The following is an 18,342-nucleotide window of genomic DNA, read 5'->3' as shown; positions in this document are numbered from 1 at the left end:
GCATGAAAATGATGACATTACTTATGGATGTCTTGTCAAAGGCCGTATGTTAACATGCATTTAGATATCAAGGATATGCACTCACTGCTTAGGTTTGAGACATGGGTGGTATGCTCCACGGGATTCTAGATAGAATTCTAGATCATGCTGGCACAATTAGGATAATTTGAAATAGAGTAGGAATAAATGAGATGAATTAAACCGTCACAAAGATGACAGGTGGCGCGGTCCCGGAGACATATAACTTGAGATGTCAGCCATCGCGCGGGTGCGAGCGTAGATCATCCTCGCCAGAGAATTGATTGACCCGGCGATCTGAACTTCAGCTGCGATGAAGAGTCCCGACTTGCAGAACGCAAGTGTTCCCGGGGGTGAGTGAATGAAGGCCACAAGTGTTCCTGGGGGTGAGTGAATGAAGGCCACAAGTGTTCCTGGGGGTGAGTGAATGAAGGCCACAAGTACAAGATCGCCGGGGAAGACGTACTCAGCGGCCAAGGCATTTGGAGCAAGGCAAGTTAGATTTTGCATCCTCTGATATTCGAGGGACTGGACAAGGTCGTCCACCCATGCCCTTAGAGCAAGGCTCGAGTACGTAGAATCGTACCTCGTGGAGTGTACAGAAATAAGCTTGAGAGACACACATCGTAAGTATTTCCGAGATGATTAATGGAGTGTACTATCGACTTACTGCGTTCTTAAAAGCAGATGTGCGAAGAGGAATCGCCTTTCTTTTCGCGGGGTGAGAGAAGCAACGGCGAAATCAGATAATTATCTGTTCGGGGAAATATGTAAAACAGGTAGTATTTGGAACTCACCAGGGGTGGTGAAGTTGGACAACAGGTGGCGTCGGTTGGGTACTCGTTGGGGTTTCGAAGAGAGGGCGAACGAGACATTCAACTGTTAGTCACAGCCATAATTTATACAGGTCGCGCTGGATTGCGCCCATTGGAATCGACCGAGTTGTTGAGCAAACAGAATACCGAGATCATAATCATCTCGGTGTGAGTAGCGAGTCCGGTAGAATCCCGGTCAAGTAGGTATATGCAATGAAGATCATGTCTCGAAACAGAACCGGACGTAATAAGCATTGCTGGCACGTGCTTCACATGGCATCCATTTCAGGAAGCTCTAGTATTGAAAAGGTCACCATCATTCGATGAAGCACAGCAAGCGAGAACGTGTTTTGAACACTCAAGATCAGCATGGAGTATGCGAGTGTAGGTCCATCACATACGCCCCCATTTCTCAGAACTGAGTCACACCTGTAGAAGGATCTCACTCTCCGCAAACTCAGGCAATCAACCAATTTCGAAAATCTTACGTTCCGCATAGGCGGCTCCTACGAACATGATCAAGGGCGCTTCTACCATCTCTGGAAGGACGGCGAAGTCCTTTCTATCCAAGCAGAACCATACTGTCGTCCTGGCATCGACTATTCTCAATCATCATGCCGGTCGAACTTCTCATCTGACAGAGAGGCCTTTTTTTACCTACAAGAAGTGCTGCAGACGATGCTCGATAATTTGCAATTTGGTACAGACAACAATTGGGCACATCTTGTGAGGCAAAAGGTAAGAATGACTGAGCTCACCCTCCACTCATTATTCACAGACAATCACTTAGGACAACACCTACAGTCTGATTTACACTAGGAAGGAGTTTGTTCGTTTGAAGTGCCCAGTTTGGACGAAGAAGGTAAACTTGGATGATATAGATGTTACTCGGATCGTGGACTGCTCGCTATGGGAGGGAATCCACGAAGGTTAGGTTGTGCTTTGCCCTCTTGAGCAAGATTCTCATACCTTCTGCAGGAACGGAAGTTGACCTATTCATGGGCGTGAACCCCCACTGGTCACGTTTTGTGGCTGCGGAGAGTCTCGGACATAAGCTTATGAATGAGGCTGGTGTCAGCCATTACACATTCAAGCTACTTGCCCACGTCTATAAAAGTGGAATGATCATTGGTGTCATGTGCGAGCCCATCATTGGACGTAAGCTGAAGTTATAAGCAATACCGTCGTTCGCGCTCATGCCGTGGATTTCTGTAGGTCGTGTGTGTCCAACCGATCGTGCTGCTGTTTTCGCAGCAGTAGCTGATATCCAGAGACACGGAATCCTATTAGGATCTCTCTTCCCTCATGATATCCTCATTACTCACAAAGGCGTTCGCTTCCTGAACATCTCTGGTATTCGATCATACACTGATCACGATAAACTAGCAGCTGCGGCCGAGAGAGATCATTGGGCAGAACTGGCGAAGACCTTTGGATCAGAAATGACAGCACCCTACACCCCACTTGGCTCCAGAGCCCGTGACGCTTTATCTTACGTTATTCCTCGTCTGCCTTCCCCTGGGCGTCCGGTTTCCACCACTCCCGAACTGGCCATGATGCAGTTTGTTTGGTCAGTGATGACATCACCCGGAGAGTACGCTCGTTCGGACGTTCTGCCACTGCTCAGGTTCAGAGAGCAGCAGCGGAAAGGAAAATCCGCCATCACTGACGATCCGAAGCACAAAAGACGTGCAAATATCGGTCGCAAAGTACTTATTGCGCCTCTCGATTATTCGGAAGATCGCTTTGAAGAACTTGACCAAATCATCCCTGCTGATGATGAACCCTACAATCCAAAACGGTGTTCTTCATCACGCACCCCATACGAGCGCCCGAAGAAGAAACTGCTTCTCCCGAGGGATGATGAATGAGCTTACGCACCGTGTGGAAAGGTCCAGACCTACGAATCACATTCAACCTAATATTTAATCTCAAGGGGACTCTTTGATCCGTTCGTGCTTTGCTGCTCTTGCAATTTTTTGTTGTTGACAGTTTTAAATGCTATGTTAACTCGCTTTTTCTTTTTGTTTCCGTCATGCTTTTTGTTAAGTTTTCGCTCGCATGCTATTGCATCGTTCCGTGTTATGAAATGAGGTTGTTATATACTTGTCCACCAATAGAACTACTTTGGATGCTAGCGATGTCGGGTGGTGACAAGCACTGGGAATCAATATCGATGCTCTTGTGTTCTGTGGAGCCCTGGTTTTAGAAAATATCTAGTGTAGATGTCCCATTGTTAAATTCCGTTGGTTGTCTCCGTGGGCTATAGCATAATGTCGACAGTGCTGGGCCGCCATACCCTATGTAGACTGACAGTGCAGCATCATGGAAATAATATAAGAACAATCACTTGGAACTTGCCTTAAATTTTCTGGGGGATCGGGCCATTTGATGACCGAGCCTCAGTAGCACTCCTTGGAATCTACCTTCAGAATTCAATCGGTCGCTATCTGAGTCGATCAATATCCACACTGTCGACCAATAAGTAAGTACAGGGAAGTAACCGCTTGTACAAGCCCGATCACATCAGGCCAACGGCGTTTAAAAATGTTGATGCTGGTTTCTGATGCCGCCGGCCCAAGTTTACATATCTCACCAGATTTCGGAGATGGGCTGGCTGATGCTGACTGTCACAAGCTGATTAAATCTTTGAGGGCAAGTATCCTTAAGAGTGTTACTGTACTTCCAGATCATTATCGTCATTCAGCTATACACACCTCCGCGCCACAAGCCATTGACTGCCACCAACCAATCGATGACGGCATACAACTGCGCCATGGTCCATGGAAGGAAGTTGTATGTTTTAACTAATCATGTCAAAGTAAACATGACAGTGAAGCTGTGGAAGTGGCGCACCGAGGGGTTCCTCATGATGGTAACGGTCTGTAACGGTACGTTCCGACGTCAAGTAAAATCAAATATGTATCTGGGTACTTATGGGCAAAACAATCCGGAACGTGGCCAAAAGGCCCGTTAATCAGTGCCCTTCATGTCTTGCGCATGATCATGCGTTGCGGAAATTAACATTTGATGCGCTGGCCAACGTCAAGCAACCCGGTGGGTCTTGGCAGTCTGTGCAGTGGCGTGGCGATTACATGATAGCTGCGAGCCCAGGGTGTAAGTAACCGTTTCCAGTGACCACCAGCCTATCAGAGCTTTGTTGGACTCTGGAGAGTTCCGAATGCGTCATGACCGCCGGCAACCCGGATATAGAAGGCGGTTGTTTGGCTGTACCTTTAGACTCAAACAAACACTGATCAATCGCCTTTCTAACCGTGACAACGACTGACGACGCGTCACGATCAAGAGCCACTGCATTTTGACTGGATTGAGGTTGTATCCCAAGCGTCTCTCCGGATCCCATTTCCTCATAACTCGACAAATTATTATGTCCTCGTCTGTATTCTCGTGTTATTCACATGGCAGAAACTGATGGGATCCACAGTGAATATGGCAGTGTTGCAGATGCTGTTAACCCAACGTGTGCCGCGATAAAGCGTACTCCATCACGCGCTAGCGTTTCGAGCACATACTCAACTAGGAAGCGAAGGCGGGTTTCAGTGGCTTCGCTTGACTTGGAAGGGGATTTGGCAACACCATTAGCACCGGAGACTCCCATCGAGGAGATAAACGTAAGAACATCGCTTGGCCAACAGAATTTGCTACACATAGGAGTTTTCAGGCAGATCGATTTTTGACAGTACGAACTTCAACGTCATTGCCATTGAATGTCACCCCGAGAACAAATCGTATCGCCAAAGCGTTTGGTCTACTTGACGACCGTGTATTAAGTCCCACCAACTCTCCCTCACTCTCTTCAGATACGTCTCTTCGTTCATTGCTTCGCCGAAGTGCCTCCGAATTGTTTTCGACTTCCCGTACTGCATCTCTACTCTCAGCAAAGTCCAATTTAGGGACTCGGAAACATTTCGTAATGGCCCTCGATGGACCCGGAATGTCTACTGACCTTTTCGCCTCTCCAATGGCATGGTCACACGCCAACTGCATCGGAGTTGCTTTCAAGTATGATGTGTATTTTCAGAACCTTGAATCCCGGGCAGTAGTTCACTTGTGTCGTTCCTCCCTTTCAGACGGAACAGTCCACAGCATCGATTGGGGTGGCAAAACCAAACCTTATTTACTCGCGCTCGGGACGACAGTCGGTGCTGTCAGAATTATGGACGCCGAGAACAGAAAGCAGCTTGTAGACTGGGTCGATGGTGGTCATGGCATGGGAGGCATGCACTGGAATGGCGATGTCCTTGCTGTTGGCAGGACTGGCGGCGGTGTGACCCTGTTCGATATCCGAATGCGGGCTGAGATAACCAAGATTACGGGCCATAAACGACGAGTACACGGCGTGAAATGGTCAGTTGACGGGCGTCATCTGGCCACAGGAGATGACAGTGGTGTTGTCCACGTATGGGACCATAGAGCCAATGATCTTCTTACGAACGGCGACAAAAATATTCGCATGAAACACAAGGGTCCGGTCAAGGTATGTCGCATGATTATTCCCCAGAAGTAATCACATTGTTCTTTTTCTTTCAAGGCTTTATCGTGGAGTCCGTGGCAGCACGGCCTACTAGCAACTGGAGGTGGTTCCCCAGACGGTGAAATACACATTTGGAATACCGGCAAGATGGTCCCATCCTCTGACCCACTGCATACCATCTCCTTACAGACAACTATCACGTCTTTGCACTGGTCCCCGCACTGCAAGGAGCTCTTAAGCACCCACGGTTCCTCGTGGTCTGTATCTCAAAATAACGTACACTCGGTGACCCAAGTATCAGCTCCAAGTGTAGAAAACTCGCTCGTGGTTCATTCGTACCCTTCCTGCCAACGAATTGTCAACGTCAAAGCACACTCCGCTCCTGTGGGTCACTCTTGTATTGGCCCCGACGGATGTTCTGTATTCACTGTCAGTCCCGTGGAGGAGACCATTAAGATGTTTAGGGTCTGGTCCGCGCCAGATGACAAGGAAAAAAATGAGGGCAGTGACATGACCTTGAGGTCTACCATACGATAAGATTTGTACGATGTATGTATTACTACTACTGATGCCTACCTACTTATGTATTTACAGCACGCCGCCCACATGCTTGCATATTTTTGCATGTATACCAGTGTTTAATGATTTCCTGCCGACTTCCTAAATCTACATGCTTACTTATATGGATACCTTGGACCTCCTTGGCCGGTGTCTTATTCGCGCCCACATGTTCAGCCTGTGCTCCGAGAAACTGCACATAGGGTTCATTTCACGAAACCCTTGGCATGACGGTAAGTGTTTGATGAATCAGATTATCCCTTTACAACGAATTCTCTTAGATGGTGTCATCTAGCGACTCCATATGGTAAACTTAAGGTGACGACAATAGGGAGCCTCAGGAAGTCACGCGGAGGACGCCAGGGGCCAGACACCTCGAACATGTCACTAGCCCGTGAACAGAACATCAGTCGTAGGCACTTCCCGGTAGCTTTCTAATATGATGAAAAATCTTAACAGTGTCAATCCCTCAGTCTTCCGGGGCAGGCTGATCACGGGATCTAGGAGGAGATGGAAACAGAGAACCTGAGAGCGAGATATATGGGAGTTGTCGTTGTTCAACAGATATTCCAATTTCTACACAGCTAAATTAAACGATGACCTCAAGATGCTTGGTATGTCGATTTTCCAATGGTGGTGTATGTATAGATGTTTATGTAATCACATGATGTTTGGTTGGCATAAGCGCTATCTTGAGTAGGGTGCTGTCGAAAAGGTCACTGAAACCGCCCCACCGGCGTAGAAACGTACGGCGCAGAGTACGGCGCTACGGCGGATATATCCGCAGTCCGGCGGCAAAAAAAAAAAAAGGACGGCTAGGTGGCGGACTTTGGCGGACTTTAAAATCACCTAGAGGCTAGGATGCGTGCTAATCTTATCACTAATCTTATCATTCCAGTGGTATGGACCACTCTCAGCTACCGCCTTCCAACAGTCACTGTCCAAAGCCTGGGTGTGGGCAATCTCTGCCAGTAAAGTTCAAGCAGGGCGGTATCAATGATGGGAAGGCATACTTACTGGTGAGTTTGTTCTATATGTTACTAGCTGACTCGTGGTTCATCCTTTGGCAGTGTATCAACCCAACGGTTCACAGCGACAAGTACTGGTGGATCCCTCCTCACTGGGTCCAAGAAGAGCACTTGCCACCGCTCACTCAATGTGAGGTCGTGGTTGCGCCATCTCCTGCAGGTGGACATGCTCCCATGAAACCAAAAGGCTGCCAGTCGTCTTTCTGTGCGATCAAAACGGTAAAAGCTGCATGCCCTAACCACATGTGCAAATCGCACTGTATTTCTACTGGCGGCTGCTTTTCCCATGGCTTCCCATCTACACCAGTGCCATCTGCACATGCACCGCCTCCACCATCTCAACCACTGCCATCTGCACATCCACTGCCGCCATCTCAATTGCCGCCACCATCTCAACCGCCGCCATCTGCACATCTGCTGCCACCATCCTGGTCAGCCACATCAACTGATGTCCTTGACCACTTCTTGTACCGCACGGCTCCTGCAGATCTGTCAAGTGGCTTTGACGAATATTACTACCAGTCTGATGTTGACCGCGAGGAGCAAGACCTACAACTTGAAGCAGCGGTCGCGCAATCTATTGCTGACCAGCAGCAGCCTCTGCCTCCAGCTCAAACGCAAGACTTACAACTTGAAGCAGTGCTCGCTTGTTCTATTGCCGACATGCAGCCTCCGCCTCTGGCTCAAGCACAGACTACAACTACAAAGTCTAAGAAGGGGAAAACTCGAGCAGCACCTGGCGGTATGATCTCCAAAGCCGGGAGGGCACTGGACCCTAGGTTGTCAACACAGCTCAACGACTCTTGGCTAGTGACCCACACTAGGCGCGAGTTCCTGAAGACTGACTTTCAACAATGCACTGAAGCCAAGAAGGCTCACGAGCAACATCTCAAGGGTCGTTTTCTTGTCAACTACTGGGACCAGGTGCATCTTCTGTCATCATTCTTGAATGTTGCTCACACTTTCGCCTAGAATGGCGTTGAACCTGTTTCGGTCACGGTCTACAAGCGCTCTACTGTGTGTTCACTCGCCGAATATCCGGACACCCTACAAGCTCTCAGCACGCACCTTGGACCAGTTGACTATTATGATCCAAAGCTTCGACGCTGAGTTCAAGATGATTTGAACCGCCCCCTTGAAGTTGCGACTGATAGCCAGCTGTTTATTTGCAGATGAGGAGTTGACTGTAAAGGGTTCCAAGACTATTTACAGGACTATGTTCAGCCAACCGGGCGCAACTTCCGAAACCTGACTTCCAAGTGACGAGCCGTCCACGAAACGACGAAGACATCAGGACTTGATGTCGCCAAGGACTCTCCTTCACTGACACCGAGGCCAGGGAGACACCACTATCGTAGTAGCACTGACAATGGATCCGATATCGACACCAGTCTTGCTACATTGTCTGATTCTCAACAGCCAGTTCACTGGCGCTCATCCATTCCCTCGCCGGCCGCAGTTCACTGGCACTCATCTGTTCCCTCACCGGCTGCCAGCCTGAGCTTTACTCCAAGTCAAACACCATCAAACGATTCCGATTCGGACTTTAGTTCTAGCATCACGTCACTGGTCCAATGAAAGAGGTTCGAACATCACAATACTGACGACGAGGACTTCGATTCTCCTTCGCCATCCAAGGCTCCACATCTTTCCTTTTCGTCTAACCGAGCCCGATCTACTCCATCACAGGTCGCAAGTACTACTAGCGTTGGACCCCCCAACAAATGTGCATCAACTTCGACACGGTGGCCCACATTCATGTACACTATCGACATGTCTGAAGGTTTGTGGCAGATCGAAAGTGCAGAGATGAAGGAACAGTACCGACGTTTGGAAGATCACTTTCAAGCGGTTTTCCATCTGCCATTCGCAGCTTCTACCTACCACGATGCAAAAAACGCTGGCTTCGTGCATCTGAGGAAGGCTTGCTCGAAGATGCCGAGGCTGCTGGACGCACTGATGCTGGCCATTGGAGCAAGCTGGCTGCCCGAGTCCCCCTCAAGTAATTATGTTTTTATTCTGTATGATATACCTCTCTTGTATTTTTCATATCATTTCACCCTTAATTATTTTACTATACTTTTATTTCGCCATTGTAATGTTTACCACGTCATCGAGCATAGTGCCAAAGTGTCTCCCCAATACACCAAAATGTCTCTCTAAGTGGTCACATCTTGAGGCGCATGCAGGTGACCGTTCAATGGGGTGCATACATTCACAGGACGATAAGATACAACATTCACGAGGTGATAAGGTAAAATGAACTAAGGTAAAACGTGCAATGTGTAAAGACCGTCTAGGTAGTCATAGTAATGGGATGATCATATGATAAGCCTCGAGAACTCGTCTCACTGCCACCTGTGTCTGAATCCGACGAAATGCTGATGACGTCCAGAGACACCTCTCACTTGATGCGTTGCAGAGAGCGAGGATAGTAAGGTAGGGCGAGCCTTTGCTTTTGTGGCCGTCATTGAATGTAGATGTCAAAGTCGAGCATAACTTTCACGTTGAGATTCTTGAGGTAAACGTAGGGCTGAGTGAGGGTGAGGACATGACCCGCAATGATCTTTCTCCAGCATTCATGCGTGGTGTTGTAATAGTAGCAACTGTCATCTGCAAGCCCAAGGCTACTGCTGTGCAACCATGGCATCATTTGGTTGTGCAGCATGCATCTTCTGGAGGCGTTTTGTGGCTTGGAAGTTGGTGCGCATTTTCTCACCATGAAGGCATTCCATCTCCTGGTGGGCTGGGAGTGTGCATGCCTTCCATCCCGGTAATACAGGCATATCGCAATCGACGACAGCACAGATGTTGTCGAGACCTTCATTGAGATGTTGCCAGCAGAATCGTGACCGGTTATTGGAAAGTGGGTTGCGGCATTGGAACACATTACAGCATGGGCGGCCCATGGACAAGCCATCTGTAACAACGACCTGCACTTTCCGTGCACTACCGTCGTCATTCCAGTAAGTCCACATGCAGGTGTCGCAGTAGTGTCGTAGTTCTGGCTGCCCTTCATAGACAATGCGCTCGTTACGGGCTTGCATAGCTGCAGGGAATCGGTGTGTTTGAGCACCATCGTTCGGTACATCAAGCAGCACTCCACACCGATCACAGTCCTCGGTGAGTGCGAGTATGATGAACGTGTCCCAGATGTGCTCGTTCTTCAGCTTAAACCCAAACTGCCAGCCTGCATCCTGGAGCTGATTCTCATCCCTCATTGACAAAGCACTGTCATAAATGTTGGCGCAAGCCTGCGCAGATACGCTATACAATAAAGTAAGATACAGTCTGAGAGCAAAGCAGATACTTACTGACCCTTGAGGTGGAGTTCCACCCATAGCTTGGTAACACGCCGGTCAACAAAATGGTGGTCAGCCACCTGGATGTATTCTGGGACCCCACCATAGTACCATCATCTACGTTCAGCGATACAGAAGTTGTTCTCGTATACGGTGTTGCAAGTACGACATATGAGATGAACCGACCGTGCAGGGATGGCACCGTGGAGTGTATGTAGCACGACCTGACGAGAATCAGCCTTTTTGAGTGGTGTTTGTGACTGGGCGGTCGAGCAGTTGGATTGTGTACAGTGGGTATGTGGAGGATAGAGTGAGATAGACGCTATATCATCTCAGATATGTGATGGTCAGGGACAATACAAAAACTCACTCAAACCAAGTCATTGTCCATGCTCACGAAATGCTCGCTCGTGCTGTGCAGCTAACTCGTTACGGCTAGGCATGCCCCATACAATCTCCTTGAATGCATGCCAACATGCTGCAACAGTATCCCTGGTTAAGCCAGTTGACAGTTGCAGGAACTCACAGATTGAAGGTGGCAGGATGTCAGGTGGGACATTGCCTGAGATCGTCTGAAGTTGCGGAAGCATGATATCACGCTTGAGAGCTGACGCACGTGAAGTGAATGCAAGGACATCTTCAAAGGAGAGGGTCGCCAGTAACTCATGGCTTGCTAGGGTTTTGGATATGGTGGGCGGTGCGACTGAAGAATACAAGCAACATGGTATCATAGTTGAAAACTGTGGGATAGATTGTTATGGAGGACGTTCAAGTCCCTGCCCAGCAAGTGGTGAGCAGTTAGTGCTGCAGTTGGGCACAGGCGTTAGTGCTGGCTGAACGCAGGTGTATTTTCAATCTCCGACATGCCGTCTGTTAGCCACCAGCCTTTGCCGCCGTTCTCCGCCGTTCTTGCCGTAGTGCGCGCCGGACTTTTTTCGCCGGAGGGGCGGTTTCAGGGATGTTCTCGTGCTGTCCATGGTGGGAGTAGCTGGGTGCTTATTAATTATTAATTATTCCTTGACTTCCTCCTATCCTGTCAAGTTTAGTTTGGAGAACTGAGTTTGTTTTTGTTTCTGCTTGAACGATGGCACCAGTCGTTACACCTGGAGGTCAACATAATCAGACTTCCATGTCTCCCTACTAATTTCGCTTCCTCAAATAGAACCTCGCGAAGGCAATAAGCCACAGCCTTTGGGAAATTTCGGCTTAATATTCATCTTTACCACTTTCACATTGTGCTTGCTTTACTTGCTCTGGCGTCGCGCAAGTGCCTTGCGTGCAGTTGTATCCCACCAGTGCGTTCATTGTCCGCGTAACATAACTCAGGACTTATCCAGACACAGGCTACAAACATGGACGACGACGGAAGGCCAAATTCGCCTTTCCGAGGACGACGGTCCATCCGCTACCGAGTTCCTGGTTGATGCAGACGACGAAGATGCAGGGATAGTAGATGATGGTGTGATCCTGGGTCAGGACGAAGAATGGTTAAGAACTGAAGGGAATAAGGGGACTTTCGCCCTACCTTCTGTCCAGGCTGGCTCCTCCGTCGTAAAACGCACGTCACCACTTTATTTTATCCCTCATTTTTGCCATGGCCTGCCGCTTTTTTATATCCTCGAGGACGGTGAATCCATATTATCTATTTCCACACGGTGTCGGCTGGTCTTGCTTTATCGTTTATCAACATTTTTCTTCAACATCATGCCTTGCTGTCTGGATTCCATTCAGATCCTTGCACGATTCTATTTGGACTTGTGGTTTTACTCTAGGCTTGTAGATGGGCCGCCTCCATGTGGAGAAGTTTACTGGAACTGATGTTCAGCGGTCACTTTTAATCACCCTCGGGCCTCACTCTAGCAGAATATTCAAGGACACAGTGAACACACAGACGCCTGGAAAGAGAGCCTCCTCTATGGGATCCCCTTTACACTCAGATTTCTACACTAGTGCGTAATTTCTGCATCTAGCCATCCGCATTTTGCGAATGCCAACTGGCTAAATTAGCTTAGAGTTAATGTTGCAGTTCAAGGCAAACTATGTCTGGCCCGGCACGTCCACTTCCAGGTATTTATTGTGTCGTGACTGATCATCTGGAGCAGTGCTCTTGCCGGTGCTGATGCCCTGCACTATGCGCCATGCAAATATGTATGGCATTGTTATGGGCACGAGTGAGCAATTTAATGGAGTCGTGCAAAGATGCCCACGGTTCTTATCTTCTAGTCACGCAGAACCTACCATGCGATCTGGATTGTTAAAGTGCTCAGCATGGCTTTTCTGGAATATCTAATCCTTATCAGCACTGCATCACCTATGGCTGCACCTAGATACCCAACAACTGCCCCGCGTACGACTGGGCGCAGCACGTTCAAGGTCTTCTCGACGGGCCTAATGACAACATACACAACCATGTCCTGAAATAGCTAGCAACAGTCGTACTAGAGTCGATTTGCACGGCGCTTTGTAAGGTTTTAGTGATTCTAACCCCCTATGTGCCCTTCTAGAACTGTTACGTTTGTCTTTGTCTTGGCGGGGTACTTTCTGGTACTTTTGTTCACGTTCACTATCAGACTGTCAGCTTGCAAGATATTTCCATCACGAACGGCAGCGAACGGCTCGGGAAATAGCCCGAGGCGCGGGTCTTTGTCAGCGAACGGGAACCAAAATTAGGAGGCAATGCTAGGCAATGACTAGTCAATTTCGACTCGGCGTCGGGCATCGCCTGGCCAGTAGATTTGGAACGTCTCGGGTACCTTTTTGCAAATCGCACGGTGCCTACCGCCGGGTTCCCTGACATGTCTGTTTCGGGCTGCGAGAGGCAGGCTGCGAGCTGCGGGTGAACCCACGACAGGAAGACGGTGTAGTTTTGATTGAAGACGTGAGTCCTGCAGCGCCTTGGCTGCTGCGTGTTCGGAATTGTTTCTAGGCACGCACTTCTATCGAAACGTCGATGATGGGATTACCTAGCCTTCCTGGCTTAGGTGGATACTGGCATCACGCCTCTCCTTCGCATGGGAGAAAATGAAAAACTTGGTGAGTCACGGATCAACGCCCACTTACGGATGGTGACTTGTCTGATCCCGCAGTTCTTGTAGAGGAGACCATCATCAGAAAGTCCTCTGCTGCTGGGAACAATGTCATTTGACACATCCCATCAGACACTCACGAATTGAGTACCCCGCGCTTCCGGAGCGAATGCGTTGTAACCTCAGGACTTTTGTACACCCGCAGTGGTAAGAACGTGTTACCCGAGGAACCAGTTGCGTTTCGCCAAGATGCATAGACCGGAAGTAATCAATGACTAGCAAGGCGAGTTCACAGTTAGATCGGACGGCTGGTTTGGGCTATTTGAGCGGCAACATCCGGCAAGGTGAGTACTTTCCAATCTCCTCTGGAGAACTTGGCATAACCTTAGGATAGAAGGAATGAGCGTCCAAGGTCTGCTTAGGCCTATGACTGGATGCAACGACTCGGTCGACGCTGGCCAGTCTGCAGCGGAGGTACAGGTATTACTCAACGTCTATTAGTATGGGTAAGGGTATCGGCCAAGCGCATGACCTGCATCTCATCGTTCGTGGCGGCTCGTTGAAACCGAGTGATGGCGGTCCTTTTTGCCAACGAGATATACAGTCCGGAGTGTGAGCTGTTCACTGTGCATTCACGGTTCTAATATGTTTCTCTATTTTTAAACCTGATAAGTCGAATACGTTCTCCGAACCCCGTTTGACGTCATCAAGGCCAGGGGTTTGACGTGTTCCATTCAATTGTATCTGCCAGTGTTGATACTAGCGCCTTACCTCCAACTTGCCAAGCCACGCCGACCTACACAACGAATACCTCCGCCACAGCGATGCCACGCACACGCTAACTACCACTCTCGTATAAGTATTCATCCACTGGACCACCTGTTAATGTCTCCCGACGGAGTATCCGAGACTCGCTCGGTGTGTTGTACTTTCTTAGGGTTTGCAGCTCATGATATCTGTAAGCCCGTTGGCTTACCTGAGTTCCCATAATCAGCGTAAATACTGTCCGAGATAATGAAGGGTGAGCTTTCATTATCACTGCCTTTTGGCGTAACGGTCAAGGGACGACAGTCTTGACTACTTATAATATCTCGACTATCGCATTTGTGCTAGAATAGTAGCATTTTGTTTCCCCTCTTCTCCTGAGAGTTTCGCCAACGGTCTTGGCAAGAAGCGTGTGTGTATTAAAAAAAACCTAGGCCTAGGTCTTTATCGAGCTCGCCGGGGCTGACATCTTCCCTTCGCAACGAGAAATCTACACTTGCAAAACCCGTCGGCATGATTTTGCGGACACAGTTGTTGGACTTGAATTATTACGTGGTGAGTATTTGTCGCAGCAGCCGCAGTGCCGGAGTATGAAGTACATAACCGTACGTAGCAGTAAATTGGAGACCCTCTTCCTACTGATCCTTGATGGTCCTTTGAGCGTTCCGGGTTCGCCCTTATTCGTAAACGACAGTCATGTTCACCAGCTTCTCCTCCTTTTTACCTTCTGTTCTCCAACCAAACCATGAGCAACGGTCGCACCAATCATTTTCCACTCCAAATCAAGACACTCCAGTAGAGCCAAGTGCTTATCAGCAGCCAGTGGACTGCACTTCTGGTGACTCCAAGTTAAAGAAAAAAGACAAGAGGGAGAAACTTGTAAATGAGGCGCGTCTCATATCGTTCTGGTCGAATCTGAAGGGCTCAACAATATGTTCAGACCTTCGTCATCGTACGACCTCCACCGAGTAAATCAAACCACCCACTCAACCTCCAGGTTCAACTTGTACCCCCACAATCTCGTAATGATCGACCCCATGCCACTATCCAGGCTCTCGACCAGTCGGCCCCAGATATACCTGACTCCACCACTAGTTCCACTGATCTTCGAAGGTCTCCTTCCGCTCTATCAGAGACGTCTACGACGTCAGGTTACACCTCTGCAACCTCTGTATCATCATTTGCTTCGTCATCAGTGTCAACTACGAGCTCAGGACGTCGCATGATTATTCCACTTTATAATCTTCAAGCTCACAATGTCCTGACCAATGTAATCGTGGATGCTGGCACTGATGCCAAAGTGGCTAAGTTCGCAAAGAAGGGATTGGAAATACTTGGTCTGGCCGTCCTCGAACCTATTGAAGTCTGGGGTAATGCTGCGTTGCTAGGTGCTTTACCACCCAGTAGCAGCGCACGTACTAGCGTTGATGATTCCAAACGAGAACTAGGCTTGTTTCCTCGACCACGCACCCACTCATCAAGCAGCAGGCCTGTTACGCCCGATTTTTCCACCGCCGCCCTTTCGCCTTCTTCACACACAGATATCCCTCGTAAACCCAGCTTTACCTTTACCCCCGCTACCCCCGAAGAAACTATAACCAGTAACGCACAGCCCCAGCGCGGAGGCGCTAAAAAGCTGTTCACCAAGATGTTCAAGAAGAAAGACACTTCTCCCCGACCGTCTGCCGAGGTGCAGGGTTTGCTGAACATATCTCGTCTCTCGTCTCGCCGATCGCATGATATACCCCCTTCGAGTTCTCAAGTTGTCGATGCACCTCGGTCTAATGATAATCTCCTATCCACCCCGTTGTCAGGAATTTCGTCCACTCCCACACTTTGTCCTCCCGTCCTTGGTATTCAACCTTCCCTTTATCCCCCAATATCCCCACCCAAAGGCCGGCCCACAAAGTATGTTTGGGTTGTCCGCAAATGGCTGAAGGGCACAGAGATGGGCCTTTTGAACGGAATGAAGGGCAAATTAAGTGTAAGTGGGCGCGGGGATCTCGCTGGAGCAAGTATTCCGCAAGTGGAGGTCCGTTTTGAGTGGTCGCGAGGACGGAAAAAGGAGAAGGAGCGGGGTAGGAAGTCCCGTGCTGATAGGAGATTACCGCCACAAGCCCCCGAGACCGGGAGTGTCAGCCGCCTCGGAAGCGCAGTTGCGACATCTGAACCTCCATCGTCAAAGTCGGTCCACAAATCGCCGTCTCGTTCGCGCGACCTCCCATCAGGTCTCGATGCCTCGCCAACAATTCACGGTCAATCAAGGTTCTCGCATCACAGCGCAAGCTCGGAGGCTAGCACCAGTATTGAAAGTAGCGCCCACCGTGCGGACGATTCTGGTGATGACAGCGAACCCGAAGATTCAGAGACACCTTGGACGTGTACACTCACGTTGCGACGCGTAGGTCATCCGCCACCGGTGCAGGACTCCGCAGAGCAGGGAGACCAGGTCGTGCGACTAAAAGTTGCCACACTTTTACCGACCCCACACCATCCCAAAGTCGTTGGACTCTTGAAAGTCCCCTTTCCGTTGCCAGACATTGAAGTTGAGCACCTTGCGGTACACCGCCGTGTAATTACCGCCCAGGGCGTCAACCGAACTGTCTCCAATCCGGGCGAGTTCACACTCACAGCTGAAGAAATCAAGGACTCGGTTTCATCCACCGCTTTATGGCTTGTCGTACGAGAGGCATTCGGGGGTGTTGGTCGAGAGCGCAGAAAAGGCGACGGGTGGCGAATCAGAGCCTGATCGCTCCCGGCGCAGAGTAATGCACATTCACTGCGTCCTTGGCCCGCGACAATTCTGCTCCGACTCCGAGTCATTCCTACCTTATCTAACTCGCAATATCTCCGCCGCCCCCCTCACAAGGCATGAATCTATTTATCTTCTTGATTTTTTTCGCTACACAGGTGGTTAGTAAGTACGTCGCACTAATGGATTTCTGAAACGCCCTCTTCTTGGTCGCATTTGACTCACTCCAACCTCATCTTCACACCTTCGTTGTCACCTTTTCGTCACTAATAGGATACACTGAAGTCATTGCAGTTTTGTATATACTTACTATCTGATAAAGACTTCACTCAGTACTGTACCTGATTCCGATTTATGACATCCCATTACGACAACTTCAATGAATCATGATAATTGTGGGCAAGCCACGATTGGTTGCGCTCTATGGAAATTTGATTTTTGATCTCATACTCCAACAATAGATTGGCAACAACAGAACATCCAGCGACCCGAGATTATATGATGCGTTCCAGCGGATACGCGTCTTTCTCGGCGGTTGAGGTTGCATCCATGGCCATGGTCCCATCTTGAGATAGTACTCGTAATCCCGTCATTAAATCTTCGATGCCGAGAAAAGAGAAAGAAATATTTGTTCCCGCTCTAGACGGAGTGCGTCCCGTAGTAGCGCTCGTGAAAGTTGTACTGTGGGGAGCAGTTTATCTATAAAAAAACAAGCCTTCTTGTTGGCCGTTAGTCTGTGTTAGATGATCCATGGAATGAGCATCTTGTCTGGTGTATGGATTGACCCGATCCCGCGGGGAGCATTTCATGTACTTGCCCCGCATACAAAAGCGGACGATCTCGTCGTGAGCGTTTTTATCAGATTGTCGCGTGGATCAGATGAATTGCGAAATCTTCACACCGCGGACCCAGCGGGGCCGAAATCATTGCCAGCGGCTTCAAGGCAAAGAAAGGCATGGGGAACGGCTTTTTTCGTTTGTTCGTATACGTCGAATGACCAGCGGAACAGATCGAGACAAGCGCGCAATTACCGTAGTATGGGATGTGAACGCTGAGCGCTGAGGACCCTACTGCACCCTACTGCGCGAATAGTCGGACTCGGGCTACTAGGAGGGGGGAGTAAAGGTGGATTAGTCCCACAGAAGGTTATAATTATCGATGACAAAATACACCTGATGTCAGCTTGGGGAAGGATTTGCTACTTCCAACGCATGGCCTATAATCGCCTATAATGATATCCGAGTCGCAAACGTACTTTCGGCTTAGTTACACGTACGATACACACGACAGCAGAATAACGGACCATACCAGGCTATACTCTCGGGACTTGCTCAGGACTGTGTAGGAGCTAACCCCAATAGATTCGGCTCCGTCTTTACTGTGATGGCGGAGTTTGCAGTTTATCAAGATGCTGGCCATAGCGCCATCAGAATCAAGAGTAGTACTCATCATGTACACTTCCCCGCACTCTTTGGGGTGTACGTGAACTTCTTGAAGCCCGAGCGCCTCGATTGTTTTGGCTTAGGGCGTAGATGTGCCTCTCGATTCTCGTAGGTGCTTCTTAGCCATTGTGGCTCAGCGCT

General features: G+C 49.2%; 5 protein-coding genes across 5 annotated transcripts; 4 read left to right on the top strand and 1 right to left on the bottom strand.

The window, feature by feature from the left end:
- The first annotated feature begins 1,141 nt into the window (after window positions 1–1,141).
- On the top strand, window positions 1,142–3,128 carry EDB91DRAFT_1339755 (uncharacterized protein). The gene is made up of 5 exons (XM_041325688.1): window positions 1,142–1,217; window positions 1,269–1,571; window positions 1,624–1,762; window positions 1,812–1,991; window positions 2,049–3,128. Exons 1-5 carry the CDS (start codon window positions 1,203–1,205, stop codon window positions 2,702–2,704), a joined length of 1,293 nt encoding a protein of 430 aa, XP_041171071.1. The 5' UTR covers window positions 1,142–1,202; the 3' UTR covers window positions 2,705–3,128.
- Window positions 3,129–4,099: 971 nt separating this feature from the next.
- EDB91DRAFT_81449 (uncharacterized protein) lies at window positions 4,100–5,958 on the top strand. The gene is made up of 5 exons (XM_041328489.1): window positions 4,100–4,229; window positions 4,279–4,465; window positions 4,516–5,331; window positions 5,386–5,877; window positions 5,923–5,958. Exons 1-4 carry the CDS (start codon window positions 4,222–4,224, stop codon window positions 5,863–5,865), a joined length of 1,491 nt encoding a protein of 496 aa, XP_041171070.1. The 5' UTR covers window positions 4,100–4,221; the 3' UTR covers window positions 5,866–5,877; window positions 5,923–5,958.
- Window positions 5,959–9,541: 3,583 nt separating this feature from the next.
- EDB91DRAFT_1254595 (uncharacterized protein) lies at window positions 9,542–10,947 on the bottom strand (the record flags this gene model as incomplete). Its single annotated transcript, XM_041323842.1, has 3 exons — window positions 9,542–10,181; window positions 10,233–10,257; window positions 10,614–10,947. 3 exons carry the CDS (start codon window positions 10,945–10,947, stop codon window positions 9,542–9,544), a joined length of 999 nt encoding a protein of 332 aa, XP_041171069.1.
- Window positions 10,948–11,192: 245 nt separating this feature from the next.
- Window positions 11,193–12,185, top strand: EDB91DRAFT_81431 (uncharacterized protein). Its single transcript, XM_041328487.1, has 3 exons — window positions 11,193–11,325; window positions 11,379–11,511; window positions 11,560–12,185. Exons 1-3 carry the CDS (start codon window positions 11,301–11,303, stop codon window positions 12,032–12,034), a joined length of 633 nt encoding a protein of 210 aa, XP_041171068.1. The 5' UTR covers window positions 11,193–11,300; the 3' UTR covers window positions 12,035–12,185.
- Window positions 12,186–14,634: 2,449 nt separating this feature from the next.
- Window positions 14,635–17,206, top strand: EDB91DRAFT_1167206 (uncharacterized protein). Its single transcript, XM_041320046.1, has 2 exons — window positions 14,635–14,895; window positions 14,948–17,206. The coding sequence occupies exons 1-2, from the start codon at window positions 14,704–14,706 to the stop codon at window positions 16,754–16,756; spliced, it is 2,001 nt and encodes a 666-aa protein (XP_041171067.1). The 5' UTR covers window positions 14,635–14,703; the 3' UTR covers window positions 16,757–17,206.
- The last annotated feature ends 1,136 nt before the right edge of the window (window positions 17,207–18,342 follow it).

The sequence above is a fragment of the Suillus paluster genome, assembly GCF_016628075.1.
Source record: "Suillus paluster strain FC165 chromosome Unknown EDB91scaffold_112, whole genome shotgun sequence".
Lineage (NCBI taxonomy): Eukaryota > Fungi > Basidiomycota > Agaricomycetes > Boletales > Suillaceae > Suillus > Suillus paluster.
Note: the sequence above shows the minus strand (reverse complement) of the source record. Positions and strands in the feature narration are given on the sequence as shown.